This window comes from Nilaparvata lugens, chromosome 4, assembly GCF_014356525.2.
Source record: "Nilaparvata lugens isolate BPH chromosome 4, ASM1435652v1, whole genome shotgun sequence".
Taxonomy (NCBI): Eukaryota; Metazoa; Arthropoda; class Insecta; order Hemiptera; family Delphacidae; genus Nilaparvata; species Nilaparvata lugens.
Genome location: NC_052507.1, coordinates 54390272 through 54410713, shown reverse-complemented (window position 1 = coordinate 54410713; position 20442 = coordinate 54390272). Strand labels below are relative to the sequence as shown.

Genomic DNA, 20442 nt, shown 5'->3' with positions numbered 1-20442 from the left:
GAATTTTGAGCTGAATACTGTATATTCAGAATAAAATGTGTATTAAACTTTAGGTGATATCCAGCTGCTCTGTTAAGCTGGCCACCAACGACAGGACACACATGCTTTGTCATCAGTGAGGGGCTTTTAACATACAATAAACAATCAATCACAATAATTAAATAACTGAAAAATTACAAATTATAATGATACAAAAATAATTAGTAGTCAAGAAATTATAACAAGAAATCAAAGATGAAAAACCTAAAATAAAGTGATGACACAACAATGCATGACGTCATGTGTGTACACACATGTTCATCATGCATGTCCTGTCCTTAGTGGCCAGCCTTAGAAAGTGTTGCACTATAATCTCACTACAAACTGTCAGCATTGCTCAAAAATGATCCACAAAATACAGCAGTAAGGGGGATTCGAGTTTTGAGACAAAATAATTCAGAATAAAAGTGGAATTGAATTGTAGGTGATCTTCAGCCCGGTGGCGGCCCTGTTGGACAAAGGCGCCCAGTCGTGGATGAGCGCCGCGGCCTCGCCTACCAAAAGCGCCCACCACAATTTGCCCGACTACAGCTTTGCGCCCCAGGAGTACATTACCGAGGTAGGAACTCACCCACAGAGTATAATAGAACACATGTAGCTCGAATTTATGTGTAGCCCTTTAGAGTGAACAGAAACTACCCGATTTGTTAGTCAATAATCATCTATATTCAATAAAGTATTATTCTTTCATTCCAAATAATCATATATCATTGCTTGTGCTGCGCTGAAATCCCTTCATAGAATGAATTATCACTATTTCCATCATATACTAAACTGAGAGATATCCTAAACGATATTAATAAACGATAGATATCCTTGTATCTACTCTATGAACTCTAAAGAAATATCCACTCAAATATTATATCGGCCTAATACTTTGAAATCCAAACAGACATGCAAATGCTTTTTTTAATGTACATGAACGGAATGAATCCAATCTAACCTAACCCAACATTATTGCTGAGCTTGCATTTTATAAACTACTGATTAGAAAACATTTCATTTATTCACTCATGGGCCAAAAGACAAGTTACAAAGATATATATTTCGTTGTAATAATTTATTTGTTTAAATTCATTAGTGCAGTAGAACAGCTTTGAATTGCCTTAGGTGGCGCTGCATAGTGGAGCGGTGAAGGTAGAGTATATCAGAGAAGGTAGCTGAGAGTTTTGACAATAATGCATGAATTTAAATGTGTCAGATCATATTGATGCGGCGAAGTTAGGGTGGAAGGTAGCAGGAAGCTGACATACATGCATGCATTTTTAAGCACTCTCAGCTACAGTCTCTTAAACACTCACCTTCGCTGCTCCACTATGCTTTGATCATAGTATACTGCACACATCAGTACGGTAGTTGCGTTGAGGATGAGAATCCAATGCAGTTTAAGCTCTCCCGTAGGACATTCAGCGTCCTTGTAATATCCATTTGTGATGCAAAAAGCTCTATAGCTGGTGACAGCATTTTAGCAATCTCATTACATCTGCCGAATTTATTATTTTGACTTTCAATATGATAAGCAAGTGAACTGGTTTTTTGAATCTATTGAAACTTTTTTGTGTTAATTTTTCTGTGGCTCTCCTGTTGTGCCGTGCTATGAATTTGGAAAGTTAATTTTGGAATTTAGAATTTAGAAGCACACACAATATAACTTAATAAAAGGGATGCTTGATGAACATACCTAGTGCTAGAGAACGGGAAACCAGAAATGACAAGAGAGACAACGAAATAGAGAGAAGATATCAACTATATTGTCACCTCTTACAGTTAAATTCAACAGTTAATGTAACAAAAAGAAGTTACATCATGAAAACCGAAAATAAAATTACTAAATTTAGAAAGTTATCTCTGATATAGATAATTCGGTAATAACCTACTCTGTCTGCTCTACATTGAAAACGTTTTAGATTGAATCATAAGAAGCTTAAAGGACTCTAATTTCAGAAAGAAGAATTGAAAATTATCATAGATATTTCTCAGAAGTCAATCATAAATAACAATACATCTTTTAAAAGAAAGATCTACATAAAATTCTTAGAACATTTAGAACACACTTGGAAACTTTTAGAACAGTATCAAAACATTATCAAAATATTAATAATCCCCAATAATATCTATTCTGTATCTTTATATCATGAAAGCTGCAAAGACAAATATTCCTCAAGTATCACATCACGGAATTCTACATAGGAAGACTATTCAAAACATGTGATATCAAAACAAAATTTAGAAAAGCTAGGGTCCTTGAAACTTCTATTCGATCCTTTACAACTTTAAGACCAAAATTATTTTAAAACATTAATTTATCAATAAGGGACCTTTAAACATTTCATATACTAATTCAACTTTTAGTAGTTTAGTAGATTATAAAATATAAATTTAAAGAAAACTGAAATTCCCAGCTGGATCCTCACAGAGAAAATATGGCCTCACATTTCAATGTAAAGATACAACCGAAAATCTATCACTCAAACCAAATTGATAAAATTTGTAAACTATCCATCCCCAATAATATCTCAAAGTTACGATTTAACAAAAGTCTAATTCCGCACGTTTTAATTGATCGAATGGTTCACTTTTTACCTCCCCCCCCCTCCCTTTTTGAAAGTCTATAGTCACTAAAACCCATTCTGTCACATCCGGAGTTCCTTGGACGTTTGTTTAATTTGGAAAAAGTTGTTACCTCAAAGCTGTTTCTTCAATTTGAATCTAGGCTCGGTGATCGAGCTCTACACGTCCAGATGGATAGGAGACAGCATACCCCAAGCTTCTAGGACTGCCATCGATTCAGAGGCATCTCAGCGGCTAAGAGACACACGTTCACGAGACATTCATGAACCCGTAAATTGATGGACTCGTACATTGATGGACCCATACTTTGACCGCTGTTAGAATATAAAAAAAACTAGGATAATTCAAATTAACTCAACTTCAGTTATATCATAAAGCCAACCTACTTTAGGTTATATAAAACTCAAATCAATACTCATTACTTTAAAACACAAATAGACATTACCTACTTCAATATCTTGATTTAATAGAAAAGAATTTATTAGTAATCAGGGTCATGCCCTTTATACAAAGAGATGGGTGCATAATTATTATTCCATAATACCAAACTTTAATTCACTAGTTGATTGAACAACTTTTCATAACAAGGTCTTTCGAGTATTGTTGTTAGTTTGTTCAGTCTGCTCTCTTACATAAATTACACATATAGTGTAATTTTAAAAAATAAATTACATGATAGGTGTTTCCTTAAGAATCAAGAAAGCTTTTCATTAGAATCAGCAAAACAAATAAAATCTATATCACAAAATACGGTCATTTAAATTTAGGTTAATAGCTTCCTCTACAAAAATAATTTAAAATAAAAAAAATTACAATTCCTTCTAATAGGTACTCTAAATTTCTACAAAACATATACCGTTCATTTTCTTCCAGCATTTATCATTTTGAATATAAAAATACCACCTTCCATTACAAAAATAAAAATGACTATTCTCAACTATTATACTTTAATTACATTACAATAAATACATTGAAGGAAGCTTTCATCGATAATAATTTCCTTAATTATATTATAAATCTATGATGTACCTTTAGTAGTGGTTATAGGAGGGAAATCTCCATTTGTGAGGTGACAAATTTGATATCCTCTCTTCTTAAAGCATTTAAGAAGTATACTTGGTGTATCGATCACTATAATTTATTCGAAATTTGTTTTCTAATGTCTGGTTTGTACGTGGACAGATAGGTGAATACCTGATGACCCTCCCCCAGCACCTGGAGCCGTTCCTGGTTCGCGGGGGCGACAACCCGTCGCTGACAGGGGCCCTGCAGGTGGAAGGTGGAGGTGTGGGTCAGGGTGGAGGTGGATTCGCTGACCTACTGCTGGGCATGGTGGCAAGGGGGGCCTGTCAGACCTACCTCGACCATATACTCGCCACCACTCAACTCACTGCAACACAGAGCAAGCAGTTGGCTATCGATATCAGTGAGTTCATTCGGTCATTCATTCATCATCATCATCATATTTATTCATCAAATGTACAAGTACATTGAATATTGTCACATACACATGTTGTCACATTAAACAGAGAAAATTAAAAGAACAAAACATCACACAAATACAGTCAATGTCGAAATCGCATAAAATTACTCCTGAATAAATTCCTGAAAGGAGTACAAAGACACTCCCACCAGATAGTTCTTCAGATGAGCTTTGAAACATCTTATATTTTCTATAGACTTCAAATTACTAGGCAGCATGCTAAAGTATCTATCACCCATATAAGTTGTCCTCTTTTTAAAGATTTCCAAGTTATGTCTTTGAACAATTCCTCCTGATCGAGTGTTATGACTATGTGATTTACTATTTATTTAAATCGTATTTCAGTAACCGTAAACAGTTTACTGTTATAAATGGAGGAAATAGCCAGCTGAAACAAGTAGAATATGGGGTAATTCAAGGAAGCACCCTAGGTCCATTATTATTCTTGATTTATGTAAATAACCTTGCAATATTGAACTTAAATAGCAGGATCTATCTCTTTGCAGATGACGCTGCTATACTGGTTAGGGGGCCTGACTGGGAATCCGTACTGAATAGGGCAAAGAGAGACTTGGCGTCATTAAAAACATGGTTTGACCATAATTTATTGACACTCAATGTCAGTAAGACAAAGTTCATGCCGGTCTCCCTGAGAGATGCTAGCGACACCTCAGTTGAAGGGGTCAAACTGCATACATGTGGTAACATTAACAATACCTCTTGTAACTGTGAGTCAATTGCAAGGGTAGACTCTTATAAATATCTAGGTGTGATTATTGATAATAGATTCAACTGGTCTGCACATGTTGCTTATTAGAACAGCAGACTAAGAAAAATGATTTACGTTTTTAGGAAACTTGGAGAATATTTGAACAAGAACGAAATCCTAACAATTTATTACGCATTTGTTCAATCAATTATTGAAGGAGGGATCCTAGCTTATGGAGGAGGATTCAGATCTATTTTAAATCCTCCATTCATTACACATCCGATAACTCTGAAGAGAACTGGCTAAAACCTTTTGGTTATATCTCTAGGCTGCTAAACATTTTATCCACTTTCCCACGGATCACTGTATTTTGTGAATTTGCAATGATAAGAAATAGTAGTTGGCTATTTTCAGTACAAGACATTCATACGGGAAAATTAAGAGAATAATTGTCATTTTCCGTAATGGCAATGATTACTGTAAGTAGCTGAACATTTGACCTATCTAATTTGTGCTGATTTTTTTAAATATTTGAACGAAATTGTTGTGGCTTTTGCTGCAGAATACCTGGGCAACGTGCTGGAAGACCTCGGCTTCGGTCTGCTTGATTCGCTGCAACACGTGTCGGTGCTCTTGAAAGTTCCCGCCGACGAGTACCAATCACAGACGACCGGTGCTCCACCCAAGCTGGTAGCCGCCGTCAGGCAGATGCGCGACATTCCTTCCACTTGAAATAGCATTCCAGTAACAGTAAAGCGGCTCATAGACAAAACTGACATTTTCTCATTCTTCTATCAAACTCAAATCTTATTTTTCTAATGTGTAACTTGAATTTTGCCATTACAAATAAGTGGAATCATAGAGAAAAGATATCATAATAAGATAAATCATGGTATAAGGCATTATGCTTCAAATTTCTCTGTTAACTCAAGCTTATAGCTCTAGTAGTTATTTTTCGTGAAGCTATGTGATGCTAGTATTCTCTTATACTGTGATTTCTTAGACGCTCACAAAACGGTAATATTAGACAGTATTCGGCAGTAATCAGCTTGTTTCAACAAAAAATTCTGCTTGAAATTTGGAACATAATAAACCTATACCATGGGATCTTCTGATCATCTTTACTCCATCTTCTTTTGCTATATTTTCTCTATTATAGAATTGAGCGAATTCAGACATTGTTTATGAACAAAATATAACATTTGTCACAAGGCGACTAATTTCATAAACATCTTCCTGTAAACGTTGTGAGAAGTTGTCCAAATCATCTTACATGTCTTAAGCTCATATTATTTCTTGGAGTGGCCGTAACCGAGTGGTTCAGACGCTTGCTTTGTGAACCAGAGGAGCACTGGGTTCGAATCTTGGCAATAACATATATTTTTCTTGGGCCACTCCTGTGTTTCAGATGGACATGTTAAGTCGTTGGTTCCGGCTGCCTAAGAGCAGTTGTTAACTCATGTTAGAGGCCTTGAAATTGATCAGTTGTAACCTGAAAACTCTGATACCTTGTTACTCGTCATTTAGTTTAGCTCTTATGCTCAAAGTCATCCAAAGCAGGTTGTCTGAAGCATTTCACGAGAAACCACTCAATTTTTTATATATATTGAGGATCACCTGAGCTTTTTGCTTGTGCTTGGGTAATGGGAAGTGCGAGGGTGATCTGATGAGATGGTCAAAAGCCCATGCCTATTCGACGGAATCCGGCGGGATTCAAACCCGCAACCAGCTAGCACTAGCAGACTGAAGGGTGTCTCGGCTGTCCTGGCCGTCAATTTATTCTAATATTGCTCTATTAATGGCTTCAAGTGTTTATGGATTATCGATTTTCACTTGTGATTGCAAGGAAAATGCTGTAGAGGAGTATTGATAGACAACGTCTCTCATCCTGTACAGGAGTGTGTTGATGGAAATCATTGAGATAGAGTAATCATCGATTTCCATTTAAGCTCAGTGATGGATATATCCGCCATTTAACAGATACTATTTTTTGTTTATAATCAATGTTAAAATTTTCTCTGTTCTTATTTTAAATGGCAACATCTAAGCTAAAAAATGAAACAATAAAATTTAAGTTAGGTTAAAAATTAGTTGACAGTTATTTCAAATCTTCCATACATCCCTTCTCCCAAGAAGAAGAGGGAGAAGGAGAAGAATATGATGAAGAAGAAGAAGCATCTCTGTAAAAGTGAGATTCAGCTCAATGTATTGATTTTGTACATAAATATGTATTTATTGTTGAATAAATAGACTTTTCTCAGTCAAACTAATGGTTATTTGCTCTCACTTTCAAATATCCTGCGTTAAGTATCATCAAGCCCCCCTCCTGTACACAGGGAAATTAGGAACATCCGAGCCTCTTCGCTCAGGGACAATGGACTAAATTCTAGAAGCTGCCACTACTAACGGCAAAAGATGTAGTGGACGCCACTAGTACCCCTGTGTCCAGGTGGCTCTATTGTTAACCAGCTTACTAACATTTGACTAGAATTTTTCCAGAAAAATTGTAGTTTTGAAAAGTACATTTTAAATTCCAAAGTTCTTTAAACTAAAACAAATCTTCATTTTAATAAAACATTTTGAGTCATAATTTTCAAGTTTTATTCTGAAGTGAGATTCACTTCAAACTTTCAGCATTCCTTATAATATTATTAGCATCAATGTTTCTCATTCGACCAACGCTGTCAATCTTATGTAAATCACGCTGACAATCTTATGTAAATCACGCTGACAATCTTATGTAAATCACGCTGACAATCTTATGTAAATCACGCTGACAATCTTATGTAAATCACGCTGACAATCTTATGTAAATCACGCTGACAATCTTATGTAAATCACGCTGACAATCTTATGTAAATCACGCTGACAATCTTATGTAAATCACGCTGACAATCTTATGTAAATCACGCTACAATCTTATGTAAATCACGCTGACAATTTTATGTAAATCACGCTGACAATCTTATGTAAATCACGCTACAATCTTATGTAAATCACGCTGACAATCTTATGTAAATCACGCTGACAATCTTATGTAAATCACGCTGACTATCTTATGTAAATCACGCTGACTATCTTATGTAAATCACACTTAGTTACACAGCTCTTCATACACTTTTCAAACGCTCAAAGTTTTTCGAATTTGTATAATTTTGAACTAAATTACGGTACTTTTACTTATTCAATCTAATCCAACAATAACTTTTTTTATAAATGTCAACTAAGTGGACTTGTTTTATTATCGTGTTTATATTTTTCCATAAAATTATTCTAATACTCTGATAACAGTTTTCAATTCATTGATACCGAGTTTCATTTTAAACTGACATCATTCTACTGTAGTTTGAATGGAAAGCATTGATGATATTTGTGAGGTGTTTCAACGGTTTAAAGTGAATCTCTTTATACGAAGATACATAGAGACAAATGAAATATTCTTTTTAATTACTTTAATCACTATGTATACTGTGTATAAAATGCATAAATTTATTGAATTTGAAATTCAATTTTTAAAAGATATTTTATTTATTAACTCATGTCAAGACCACGGCTAAGAAACAAATGTCTGAGAAACTGTGCGCTCCCGCCTTGAATAAGATACAATACAATAGACAATGCATAATTCTGGCTCAGCTCTACTACAGTAACCATATATTACTATATATTGGTTATATAGTTACATTTGTAATGTTAAAGATGATTTGAAAATGTTTTTTTTCTGTGAAAATTCAAAATTGAGTTTTAACCTTCCTTAACCTCAAAATTGTTCCAGCAATCAGATTTTCAACTTAAATATGTGTAACGCTATTTCGCCTCCATGGTGCACATTGGTTAACGCTAAATGGACTAGCAAATAATGGCGGTCATACAAACTTATGTTCTCCTGACCAAAAACTACACAACATCTCAAAGAATTTGGAAATATACAGTGTATATCTAGGCATTTGAGACTCATGAGATATATATTTGTTGTGTATCTGCTATACGCTAAATGAATAGTTACTGTAAGCTCTACCTATTCTATACTATTAGGAGGGGAAACAACTGAAATATACGTATACTATATTAATATTTTATCCACTATAGCTAGTAGAGGTGAGCCTTATTTCCTTTTCTATTTCCTTCCATTTATCTTTATCTTTCTTATTTATTGTAACCAATTTTCCGTTATCTGAGGTCAAATTTATCAACCAGAAAAGAAATTTAACTCACATTTGGCTAAGCAGGATTGTGGAAATATCATCAGTAGATGTATTGATGAAAAGTGTATATTGGATAGAAATGGCTTACAGAAATCTACTCTTTTCTGTTTCTGAGGTGATCATTCAATCCTAGCTTCTAACTTTGTAACTTTTCATATCTTATCGCAAATTATGAGTAAACATAGTTTCTTCTTCACTTCATCCAACACTTTGATTCATTTTTCTTCCAATTTTACTTTTACTTCAAATAATGTTGAGAAACTTTACAAAAAGCTCTCATGCATGACTCACACTGTCTGCTTTTACCAGACTGATGTTCTAGTATATAATATGATACTTAATCCAGAATAGCTATAATGCAATGCAATAGATAATTATTATAACTTGTTGTATATTCATTAGTATTATGAATTAATAGTTACCGGTATGTTTATAGTGTATACCTACCTACTGTATTATCTATGTTAACTCTATTGTAGGAAAACATTATTTTTCCTTACCATGTTCTCTCTATTATTCTACAGCCATCACCAGTTCTTCAGTGTGCAATTAATACTCATTCAGTGAATTTTTTAATAAATTATTGTAAATATTTTGCAGATATTTTTCATTTTTGGTTTGATTATATCGAGAGCAAAATTCTCTAAATGTCAAACTCGGATCAATTCTTTGTGAGTAAGGTTATTCTTACTGAGCTTTACTATTTTTCAAAATAAAAAATTAAAATACAAGTTCGTATCAACTAATAATATACGGCAGACTACTTAATGTAATTTTTTCACATTATTTTCCTACTATTATATTTAAATTATATGTCATAGCCTACCTATTACAGTTCTTCCATTTTAATGGAATGTAATCTTGGTTCTATCTGTAGGCTACATTTTACCATTGTGAAGTACCTATATGATTTAGACTATTTTTATTTTCAGTTTATATCAGTTTTGAAGCCCATTGACGACTTGAATATTATATAATAAGCATTATACTTAGCATTCGAACTAAGTGGGACTTTCCCGTAAGGGTCTCTTATATTAATTTATATTAGATTTAGAATTGATTTAGACATAATTATTTTGCTATTTAATATTATTTATTTTATTTAAACCATTATTCAGTTTTAATCTTTGCATGATTTATTTAGGGATTGAAAGTACATATTTTCTCTCTTGAATTATTCAAATTCTCAGGGACGCAAAAACTCAGCAGCAAGTGCTGAAAGGTTGTGTGGTGCCTAAATACAACGGCACTGACTACTTGAAAGCTGGATGCGTCGGTGAGAAATGTTCGCTTGAAGCAGGTCACAGAATACCGGGAAACGGAACAGTTATTCGCCTTAAATGTGCTGATTTGTTCGTTTTACGCCAGAAACAGGTCGACATGACAGTCTGCTATGATGGCGTTTGGTATCCCAAGATACATTCTTGTCAGAGTGAGTAGTATACTTATGTATGTAAGTATATTGATAGAATATTATGTAATATTGCAATGTAATGCGCCCGCACCATCACCTGCCAAATGGTCTCAGCACACGTTTGTATTGTTCTCTCTCGCTCGTTCCATGTCCCCATTAGTTTGGGGGTTACATATTTACAGATATACAATAAAGATGGAGAAAATAAGCTGTTCAACATTCAAATATACTGCTTTTGTTTACTTCCTAATCATTTTACATTCACATTTCAAAATTGCAAGCACGGTGTAATATTTCGAGTTTTTAAAAGAAGAACAAATGGTATTATAGTGAAATTCACGCTTTAAAGTCAGTGGAAAATGGTGAGGCATAGTTGCCACGGTTGCACGGTTCCTTCTCCACTGCCTTTTATAGTAGATATGTGGCTCACTCCACTGCCTCCTATAGTAAATAGGTGTGATGCAGATCATCGAGGTATATCTGATATCTGATAATATATTCATTGTTGATTCTAGTTAATAATAATATCCATATAAATTATACTATATCCACCAAGAAAATATATTTTTTGTTATTTTCATGAACTAATAAATGCATTAATTATTATAATTCAACCTTCTCTCGTGACCCCAGGATCGTGTAAGGCCATAGATCTGAATACACTGGATTTGGAGTGCACCTATAAAGGACAGGCAGTGAGCTGTGTTGATGACGTCAGAGTAGGCACTCAGGCAGCCATTGCCTGCAAGCAGGGATTCATCACTGACCGAAACTACGAGATGCGCAATCACTGTCTCAAAACTGGCAAATGGAAATACGTCATGTACGATTGTGCTCCTAGTATGTACTCAAACCATTAGGCCTACTCGCTAGCTCTGAAACATTATTATCATTCATCACTCTAAAATCATACAATAGAGAGAATATGCTCACTTCACTCAAGGTACCAGACTATCTCCCGATTGCACATACGACTGTTGAATTTAACCGTGATTAAATTACAGTTGAACGCCACGAGAACCATTATTGAGATGAGCGGGAAATGTCTTCAATCAGCGTTCAATCGCGATTGAATTTAATGAACGTACGTGAATACGGACCTATAAAATTGACTCACCGTAATTAGCCTACTGTATCAAACTGCCACAAATGGAACTGCAATTTATGTTTTCAGAGAATTTCAGCTCTGCATTGAGTATAAGGACCATTGGTTATTACCATTTGTATTAGGTATCATTGTAATACCATTCGTTATTATGACAGTGTTCACACATTGGAAGTTTGCTCAAATGTGAGCAGAAAGAGAATTCTATTAGCTCTTACGAGAGTGTTCGCACAATTGCAGTTATGGATAAAGCTAGTGGTATTCTTCTGCTCAACAGAGCACTTGAATTCATGGCTTAAAAGTCTCGCAATAGAAAGGATGTACCCATATGAGCTCTAGAGGCTTGTGCAGAGGTAACGGAAGAACGAATTTTCCGATTATATTCTATCAATATTAGATCAAAAACTGGAATTAGATTTCCAATTTTATATAATTATTATTAAGTCGTGTTGTTTCACGATTCTAGAGTGAATTTACAAAGCTATATGTGCGCTACACAGAATTAGTCTAGTCCATTTTTATGTTCTTGAGGTTTGATCTGCTCTCAATAATTTATCAACAACTTTTTCATTTATCACAGTTTGTGGAGTGACTGAAAAAGGAAATGAAGAATTGGTCGATTCAACCGAATCAATTGATGCTGTGAAAGCACCCTGGAATGCGGCTATTTATCTTGCTGACAATGCAACTTTTACTTTGATGTGTGGCGGCGCTTTGATATCAGAACAATTCATTTTAACTGGTTTGTCTATTTATAATTAAAAAAAATAAACTATCTAAAATAGTAGGTCTACCTGATAATAATATAGTACAAAGTCATAAAAGCTTACTGGATGGTGGGGCAGAGAGAACTCAAAGTCCTACCTTTGCCAGATAATAAAATATTTCACTTCATCTTATAATTGTCATAAATAATCATCAAATTAATTAACTAACAAAAAAGAAAAAGAATTGATTAATAATTGGTTTACACTCTGTGAAATCAATGATAATGAGAAATGAATAATTAAGATTCAATACAAATTTTAATTTAAGTTGAATACTGAATTTGATTTATTCTATTGAAATAACGCCATAAGAATTAATAATTTATTTGGTGATTTATTTATTCATTCATCATTAGGAATTACACAATATACAGAAAAGTACCACAGGCTCGAGCCAAAAACCGTTCTAACTCTAATTTCTACATCACTCCATTTTTCCATATTAATAAATAACAAATTGAAAATGTAATAGTTTTTTCGAATTCTGACAGCTGCCAAATGTGTTAAAGATGAGAAGGGATCTCTGAGGAGTGCATCTTCATTGAGAGTGGCTCTGGCAAAAACCTACAGAGATTGGAACGATCCTCGAGATGCAGGGAAGACTCAGAGGTTTGAGGTGAGTACCATTTTTCAATTTCACATTCAACCTCTTTAAGCAGGACCTTATAAATACCTGTATCTTCATTGTTATCTGAGATTTGGTTTTAACCCATGAACCATTGAGCTAGAAATAATAAAATTATTAGCAGGAGAAGCCAATGACTGAGGCTCAGCAGTTTCCCGTTCAATTTTTCCGAGTACAGTTCTGTATCCAAATCAATAGGTATATTATAGAATATAACATCTGCTGAATTTATCGGATCTAGCTACCATAATAATTAATAGATACGGTAACCTAGTATTATCAACTGATCATTAATAAAAATCAGTTACATACTACAATCATTCTCAAAATATTTCTCTGAAATTACTTTTCTACATGAAAGTTCCAATACTTTCATTACTTAATAGTTTCAATCCACGGCTTAATTCTAGTTTCGGCTTACTATTCAATCTACCTAGGTACATTGACAATCATCATATCTTCATATTAATACTGAACTAAGTAAACTTGAGTTTATAAACTGCTTATTTTTGAGCATACGGGCCCTAATAATACCATAGAGAAATAATAGCGTGAGTAGATATCCCATGGTATAGGGAATTTATGTCGCAACTTTTACTGTTATCTCAAGCCGATTACTTTCGATTATTGTCAATTTTTACTGTTTTGTTGGGGTGATAGTGTATGAACGACACAATTTGAGAGACTACCAGCGTCACACAGCTGCATAGCAAAGAACTATGTGAACTATCGGCTTGGGATAACAGTAGAAGTTGCGACATAAACGCCCTATACCATGGGATATCTACTTATGCTATCGTTTCTCTATGATAATACTTAGTAGCCAATAATGCTTCAAGCCAAGCTAAATCCTAGTTTTGGTACGTCAATATCAATGGTTTGACCATTATTGTGTCAGTACATACTTATAATATCTAGAGGATGCCCTTGATGTTATCTGGATCTCTGGATATTACGTAAGTCTGACGCTATGAGATACGGTAGTGAAAATGTGAGATTCAATTCAAAGTGTCAGCATAGGATAGATGGGAAAAGAGTTAGACTCAGTTTCACTGAAGTTTGTTAAATTTAACCGTGATTAAATATCAAGAGAATCAATCATAGAAGACTTTATAACACTAGACTTTATAAACTAATAACACTAGGCCCAAATGCACAAAATCTTGTTAAATTTCAAAAATGATTTAATGCCATGAGAACCAATCAGAGAAGATTTTATCGAGAAGAAGGTTTCTCTAATTGGTTCTCATGGCATTAAATCATGATTGAAATTTAACAAGATTTTGTGCATCTGGGCCTAGTGTTATTTATAAGGAATGCTGACTGTTGAAAGTGAATTCCACTTTAGTGATGTTATTTTCGAGGAAATTTTCAATAGTGTAGCATTTTGAGTTTATAATTAAATTGGTAAATTTGATTGGATCCTCAATTTTCAGTTGCAAGGAATAACTAGTGACGACGTATTCGAGGAATTTTTCAAGGGAGGCTCGGAAATGATCTCATTTGTGAAGAATCTGGCTGTATTGAGACTCAAAGGAATGGTGGATTTCTGCACGTTTGTCAAGCCAATATGCATCGATTTGGCAAGACTCAATGAGCGGGTACCTGATTTGATAGGGACGGTGAGTGCAGTATCGCAGCCTATATAAATATATAAATTGGAAAATCAAACAAAAAAGTATAGCTACTTATCAAAAAACGTATAATAAACTTGCAAAAAATTTTAAAATTTCAACTTCATTTTGCCAAACTAACGTAAATGTAAATTATTATGGTTTTTTTTCGGTGAGGAGTCCCTTGCGGGAAGGTCCACTACCTCCGTAAACACCGAAGTAGTTTACGGAGGTAGTGGAAGGTCCCACCTCGCCTGATGGCCGTCGATCAGCCTTACGATTCATACTTCAGCCGGGAGGGACAGTTTTACGTGCCCATCCGATAACGCGATATTTTAATGAAAGTTAATGATGTGTCAAGTCTAGTTTACTTTTTATGATATATGTTACCTTTCAGAGTATTCCAATTCACATATTTTTCTTAACTGATAAAATTATTATCTCCGTACGGTTCATCTCTATTTCCTTCTCATTTTAATCTCTCAAATTTATAAATTTTTTCTCAGCTAAGTCCAGCTTCCGATGAATTTCTGTCTGCTGACCAGAAATAAAACACCATTGCTTCTTATGGGAGTGTTTACACATCATTAGTCTGAAATTTTGTAGATTCATTGGCATTATTTGTGCTCAATTCATATTAATCATTTCAGAGTTATTATTGTCTGGTTTTTTAAAACTGGCTACTCTGCTTTCCTAGTTGCTCTTCATCTTTATATGCCTGATTAGGCAGATATTGACAACCATAGAATATTACAATTAATCAACGAAAATGCAAATAAATATACTCAATAGCATTGATTACAATGGTATAGTGATGATTAGGTATAGTGATATTCATTTTTTTATACTATCAACATTGATTGATTGGAAAGCATTCATGTTGTTTCAAGGAATTCTAACCATTTTCAATGAATATTATCATAGGAAAAAATCCGATGAGCGCATTTAAACAAAAATTGTTTACCCTGCTCGTCATAAATGATTTTTTCATTGATTTCTCTAACTTTCATCTCTCTTTCCTCCCTTCTATTCATTTGAACAATTAGGTATTGCAACTTCAGTAATAAATTTTATTAATTTATTAAATTATTGGGAGAATAATAACAGACACATCCGAAAACTCTTCCCCCAAATTTTCATAAATATTGATTATCATCACAGGTTGTTGGCTGGAATCTGAATAAAGATAGCTCGACGCATCTCACAAGATTTCTGAGACCAATTGAAAATCATGCCGTTTGTAAGACGAAAGTGTACTCGCCAGAAAATGTTGACAATCCCAACAAATTTTGCACTGAACGTAAGTCACCATTTTGGTTTTTGTAATAATTATGATGCAAGAAGAATCAGTTTCATAAGCATAAGTAAAAAGAATAAGCTCCGTCGATTTTTAGATTTTTCAAAATTCTAGGAAAATTACCATATTCTCTGAATGGAAGTGAAACTGTCCAATTTTATGATTAATATTCAGTAATATGACAGTGATCGTCTCCTCAAGATTTATCATTTGGTACCAAGATTAAACAAATCTTATCAGTCGTTGAGAATTATTGATAAAAGTAGACTATACAAAAATTGACAAAAAACAAAATTATTACAGATTTGGTTGAAACTCACAGCCGATTACATAATCTATACCAATAGAGTTGAAACTGTTTAACAGTGTAAATTTGAAGTGCAGTTTCTAGGGGAAGTTTTAATGGTTGAGCATATTCGTTGACATTCTCATGACTCATTCTACATTTCCAGTTACCTGTAAAGATACTAGCGAATATGATCAAAATACCTATTGCATTTCAAGATCCTCCGATGTTCTTGTATTATTCCTACGATCCTCAAGATGTAAACCAGAAGACAGGGATTTTCGTCATGCTAGGCAATGAAGCAACACAGTATAAAAAATAGAATATTTCGTACTTACACATACATTGGTAGTTTTCTATTACAAATTCATTCTAATCAATGCTAGTACTTTTGAGTTTGTACTTAATGGTTAAGATTTGTACCTGCGAGTACTTCTGTAGATTATAATCAAATTCGTTGATGCAACCAAAATTTGACAAACTCTAGAATACGTTACCCTAACATTATTATTTTCTTAGTACCAGAACCTCAAGGAGAATGAGGATCTTGAACACCGACTGCCCTATGAGGGGGAGGGGATGGTTTTCAGGTCTTCTGGTGCTATCAATCGGCGGAAGGCTGCAAGCCAAAATCTTAAACACATGTGGGCTGCTATCCTCCCTCTAATAATAAATCTCAATTATGCAGATTTGAACAAGGCATTCACCCAGTGCCTGTGAGCCCTCACTCAGTGCCTGTAGTGAAGTCGTCACCCTGCCCTGTTCCCTGTCTGCTCCGTTATGGCCCGGGGTCACTGGCTCCACTGGCAAACATAAGTTACTCCTTCAATAATTCAACGGCGGATGTGAAATTCAAATGAACTTCTAGATCACGGCCTCCGATAGGCCTACCATCCGATTAGCTGATGCAATTAAACCGGGGAGCAACTCCAAATATCCAATTTGAATCGTATCCAAATTCTATCCTGAGAAATTAAAACAAATCATTCTGGACGAAGATTTATGAGGAAACATTGAATTGTTGTTGAATTGCTCAGTTCAGTGGATTTGGTTACCCTGCGATTGTCCTTAACCCCCATGCAACTCTAGTAACATATAGTGCTAGAGCTGAGGAATTTCGACGCCAAATTTGGTGCATCTTGTTACCATAATATAGAAAGAGTTATGCAGCTGCAAAAACTTTTCAAATACCAAATGTCTCCTAAACAAATAAATAAGAAAAAATAGATAATAAGAAATAATATTATTTCTAAACAAACTTCAGGAATCTGCTTGACATGAGACAAGTCAAGGCCAATGTATATATCTAACTCCTGAACCTTCTGGTAGATATGGCACATGGTAAATGGTTATTTCATTTTGTACATGAACGAAGTATGTATTTTCAAATTATTGATCGTTGGCAATATTTGTTGTTCTCCAGGAATGGACGAGCTTGTGAACTATCATGGTGCCGGAATCACATTCAAGGACACAGTCACTGATACGCATTACGTCATTGGTATACTGACCGATCATTTGGCGAACATCACAGTGTTTCTCGGCTACAGAGACGAGTCGTCGGCCATGATCGTCGATCTCATGCGCTTCTATTTCGAGAAGGCAAAAAATGTCAAATCAGTGCAATAGCAATCAGAAACAATATGAAGTGAATATTTCAAATTCAAATCAATTTATTTTCAATTTTTTCACAATAGATACAGAGCATGAAATTACCATAACTTAGTTACTGAAATAATTACCATACAACTAAAAAATCACAATCATACCCTGAAGAACATTACAAAGAATCATTGTATATGGAAAATAATCCCAAAGGTTACAAAAACCTGTTTGGGCAGAAAAAACTACTTAAGATGAAAGAGAAGTGTTACAGTTAACACAAAGCAAATTAAGGAAGAGAAAAAAAACTAAAAAGACAATAAAAAAGAATGAGAACTTCATTATCAGTTTAACATTATAAAGTCTACACAGTTTAAGTCTACACAGTCTGTTACAATTTAACAGGAAGCCTATTAAAAAACGTTGGTGCTAGAAAAGTGAAGAATTTTTTGAAAATATTAAGGTTGGGCTTAGGGACTTTCACATTTTGTTGATTCCTCCCAAATGAATCAACAAAGCACATTTTGTTGATTCCTCAGCGCATATGAATCAGCTGCATTTTGCCACTCCTATCAAAAAATAGCTGGGTTTACACCAAAGTTATTAACAAGATGTTAATAACTTTATCCTTATAGATTCTATTAGATTGAACGGAACTTGACAAACACATATGTTCATCATGTGTTTGCTAAGTTATGTTTAATCTAATAGAATCTATAAAGATCAAGTTATTAACATTTTATTGTTGATAAATTTGGTGTAAGCGCAGCTTTAGGGTTTTATAAATATATAAGTTCCTAATAGGCAGTATTCTGAGCTCTTCGAAAATTGGTGCATAGTGATCATATTTCGTTTTGTAAGACATTATTCTCATAAATGATATTTGTAGAATAATTAACGGATGTAAAGCAGCCTTATATGCTTCCCCCCCCCAAATTTCCAAGCCATACTCAAAATTGAAATTTATGTGAGCGAAGTAGATCTTTCTCATCAATTCTGAATTGCACATGAAACAATATAATACATATATTACATGTAGTACATGAAACAATATATTATATAGTGATAACTTCAGGCTGTCAGCACCCCTTTTCCCTTATAAATAGCACTAACGCTGACAGTTTATCTGAAATACATTGAAGAGTTACATACATGTCCATGAAGAGCCTAATTCACAAATTAATACGATTTATTATGACTCATAATACAGAAATACATTGAAGTGAATAAATGTAGAAGATGTCTTTTGACAAAAAAACAACTGGAATGCTTTGTTTGTCTCTCTATTGTTTACTTCGAATTTAAATTCATATTAAAATATTATTTATTCCAGAAAATGCATATATATAATAATAAATACAATTACAATAATTGTATGGAATACCCCTACAAAGACTATACATCTGAGTAGGGGTGAGTTCCGATCAGCCTGTCGAGGCCTGAATAAGCAATAAAGAAACAAAATGAGCAATAAAGATTTTAAAAATGCTACTAACTATACTCTAAGATAAATAACTAAAAATTACAAATAAAAATAATAACTAAAAATGAAGCAACTTGTGGTAGAATATCAAACTATGATACCAGCAAACTATGATAACGTGCGTTCGCCGTTGAGACGTACTTTTTGAGTGGCTGTTAAGTGATTGCAGCACAGTGGCATTTTTGGAATCGGTTCAATTCAACCCCGTTGGCCCGTGTTCCACACCGGAAAACAATATTTTTTCTTATGTTACTACCTTTAGAAAAACAGGCAGTACAACAATACTAAGATCTTAAGTTCCACGGCCCAATAGATCAAGTAAAACATTGAAACAGTGAAAGCTTGACTTTTGCAATCTCCAAGGCGTTCAGCACGCAAAAATTCGTCTGCCCTTGGACTTTCCGATCGTTCTGTGAGGAGGATTCTTCTCGAAGACCTTCATTTTCAACCATACAACATGGCTGTTTTAAAGGAACACTTTCCAGAATCCCTTATCCCAATTAGAGGCGATTTGCAATGGCCGGCTCGATATCTCCTTATTTGCCCGTGTAATTTTTTTGTGTGGGTTTTTCGGAGTCCCGTGTCTGTGTGAACCATCCAAAGACCCTTCAAGATTTATAGAACAGCATACAGGTGGAAATTGCTAAAATTACGCCTGAAATACTTGAAAGGGTGATATAAAATACTAGAAATAGGTACTCAAACTGTATCCGGAGTGTGGAACATCACATTCATGATATAATCTTCAAAACTACATGAAACAAAACTTTATACATACTTACATTCGGTTAATAGAATACAACTTTTCAGCCTCTTATAATGCGTTTTATTAAGTTTTGAAAAAAGGAAATAATAATACCGCACCTGTAGAAACACTGGAAATGAACTTCCAAACATAGAAACATTTCAGTTCCAGCATAAATATTTGAAACAAACAGGAAGTTTTTACAAAATTAGAAATGATTGGGATTAAACATACTGCATTACTACGGTATGGTTTAAGAGCTATTTTAAAGACAGAGTACAATATGTGCAGATAAATCAAGTTAGGTCTGATTGGAAAAAGTTGAATATGGCGTTGTACAGGGAAGTACCCTTTGGCCTATTCTATTTCTCATCTATGTAAACAATCTTACATTGCTGAGCATCAGTAGTAAAGTTTTTTATTTGCTGATGATACGGCTGTGATCTCAACAGGTAAAAACTGGGATGAATCATACAATAATGCAACTGCTGACTTGGC

General features: G+C 34.3%; 2 protein-coding genes across 6 annotated transcripts in view; both read left to right on the top strand.

Annotated features, from left to right (window-relative positions):
- The window catches only part of LOC111056304 (conserved oligomeric Golgi complex subunit 7), a 35337-nt gene extending 28269 nt beyond the window's left edge, over window positions 1-7068 (top strand). The window contains exons 13-15 of one of the 2 annotated variants that reach the window (XM_039425867.1): window positions 464-598; window positions 3793-4036; window positions 5365-7068. In XM_039425867.1, the coding sequence (XP_039281801.1) occupies window positions 464-598; window positions 3793-4036; window positions 5365-5534 (549 nt within the window). In that variant the 3' untranslated portion in view covers window positions 5535-7068. The remainder of the gene's footprint in view (window positions 1-463; window positions 599-3792; window positions 4037-5364) is intronic. The other variant, XM_039425868.1, reaches the window with a different exon arrangement.
- Window positions 7069-8709: 1641 nt separating this feature from the next.
- On the top strand, window positions 8710-19877 carry LOC111056300 (modular serine protease). 4 transcript variants are annotated; one of them, XM_022343654.2, is made up of 9 exons: window positions 8712-9122; window positions 9608-9678; window positions 10198-10439; window positions 11055-11261; window positions 12107-12268; window positions 12785-12909; window positions 14355-14540; window positions 15693-15831; window positions 17538-19877. In XM_022343654.2, exons 1-9 carry the CDS (start codon window positions 9063-9065, stop codon window positions 17741-17743), a joined length of 1398 nt encoding a protein of 465 aa, XP_022199346.2. In that variant the 5' UTR covers window positions 8712-9062; the 3' UTR covers window positions 17744-19877. The 4 variants fall into 4 exon arrangements, with proteins under 4 accessions (XP_039281798.1, XP_022199346.2, XP_039281799.1 ...); XM_039425865.1 differs by having other exon boundaries at window positions 8716-9122; window positions 9608-9682; XM_039425864.1 differs by lacking the exon at window positions 12107-12268 and having other exon boundaries at window positions 8710-9122.
- The last annotated feature ends 565 nt before the right edge of the window (window positions 19878-20442 follow it).

Bases quoted from the DNA above. Each gene is read 5' to 3' on its own strand.
- LOC111056300 (XM_022343654.2), top strand. From the start codon at position 9,063: ATGAAAAGTGTATATTGGATAGAAATGGCTTACAGAAATCTACTCTTT. The intron at 9,123-9,607 runs GTGATCATTCAA...AATATTTTGCAG, and splicing joins TACTCTTTTCTGTTTCTGAG to ATATTTTTCATTTTTGGTTT. The intron at 12,269-12,784 runs GTTTGTCTATTT...GAATTCTGACAG, and splicing joins AGAACAATTCATTTTAACTG to CTGCCAAATGTGTTAAAGAT.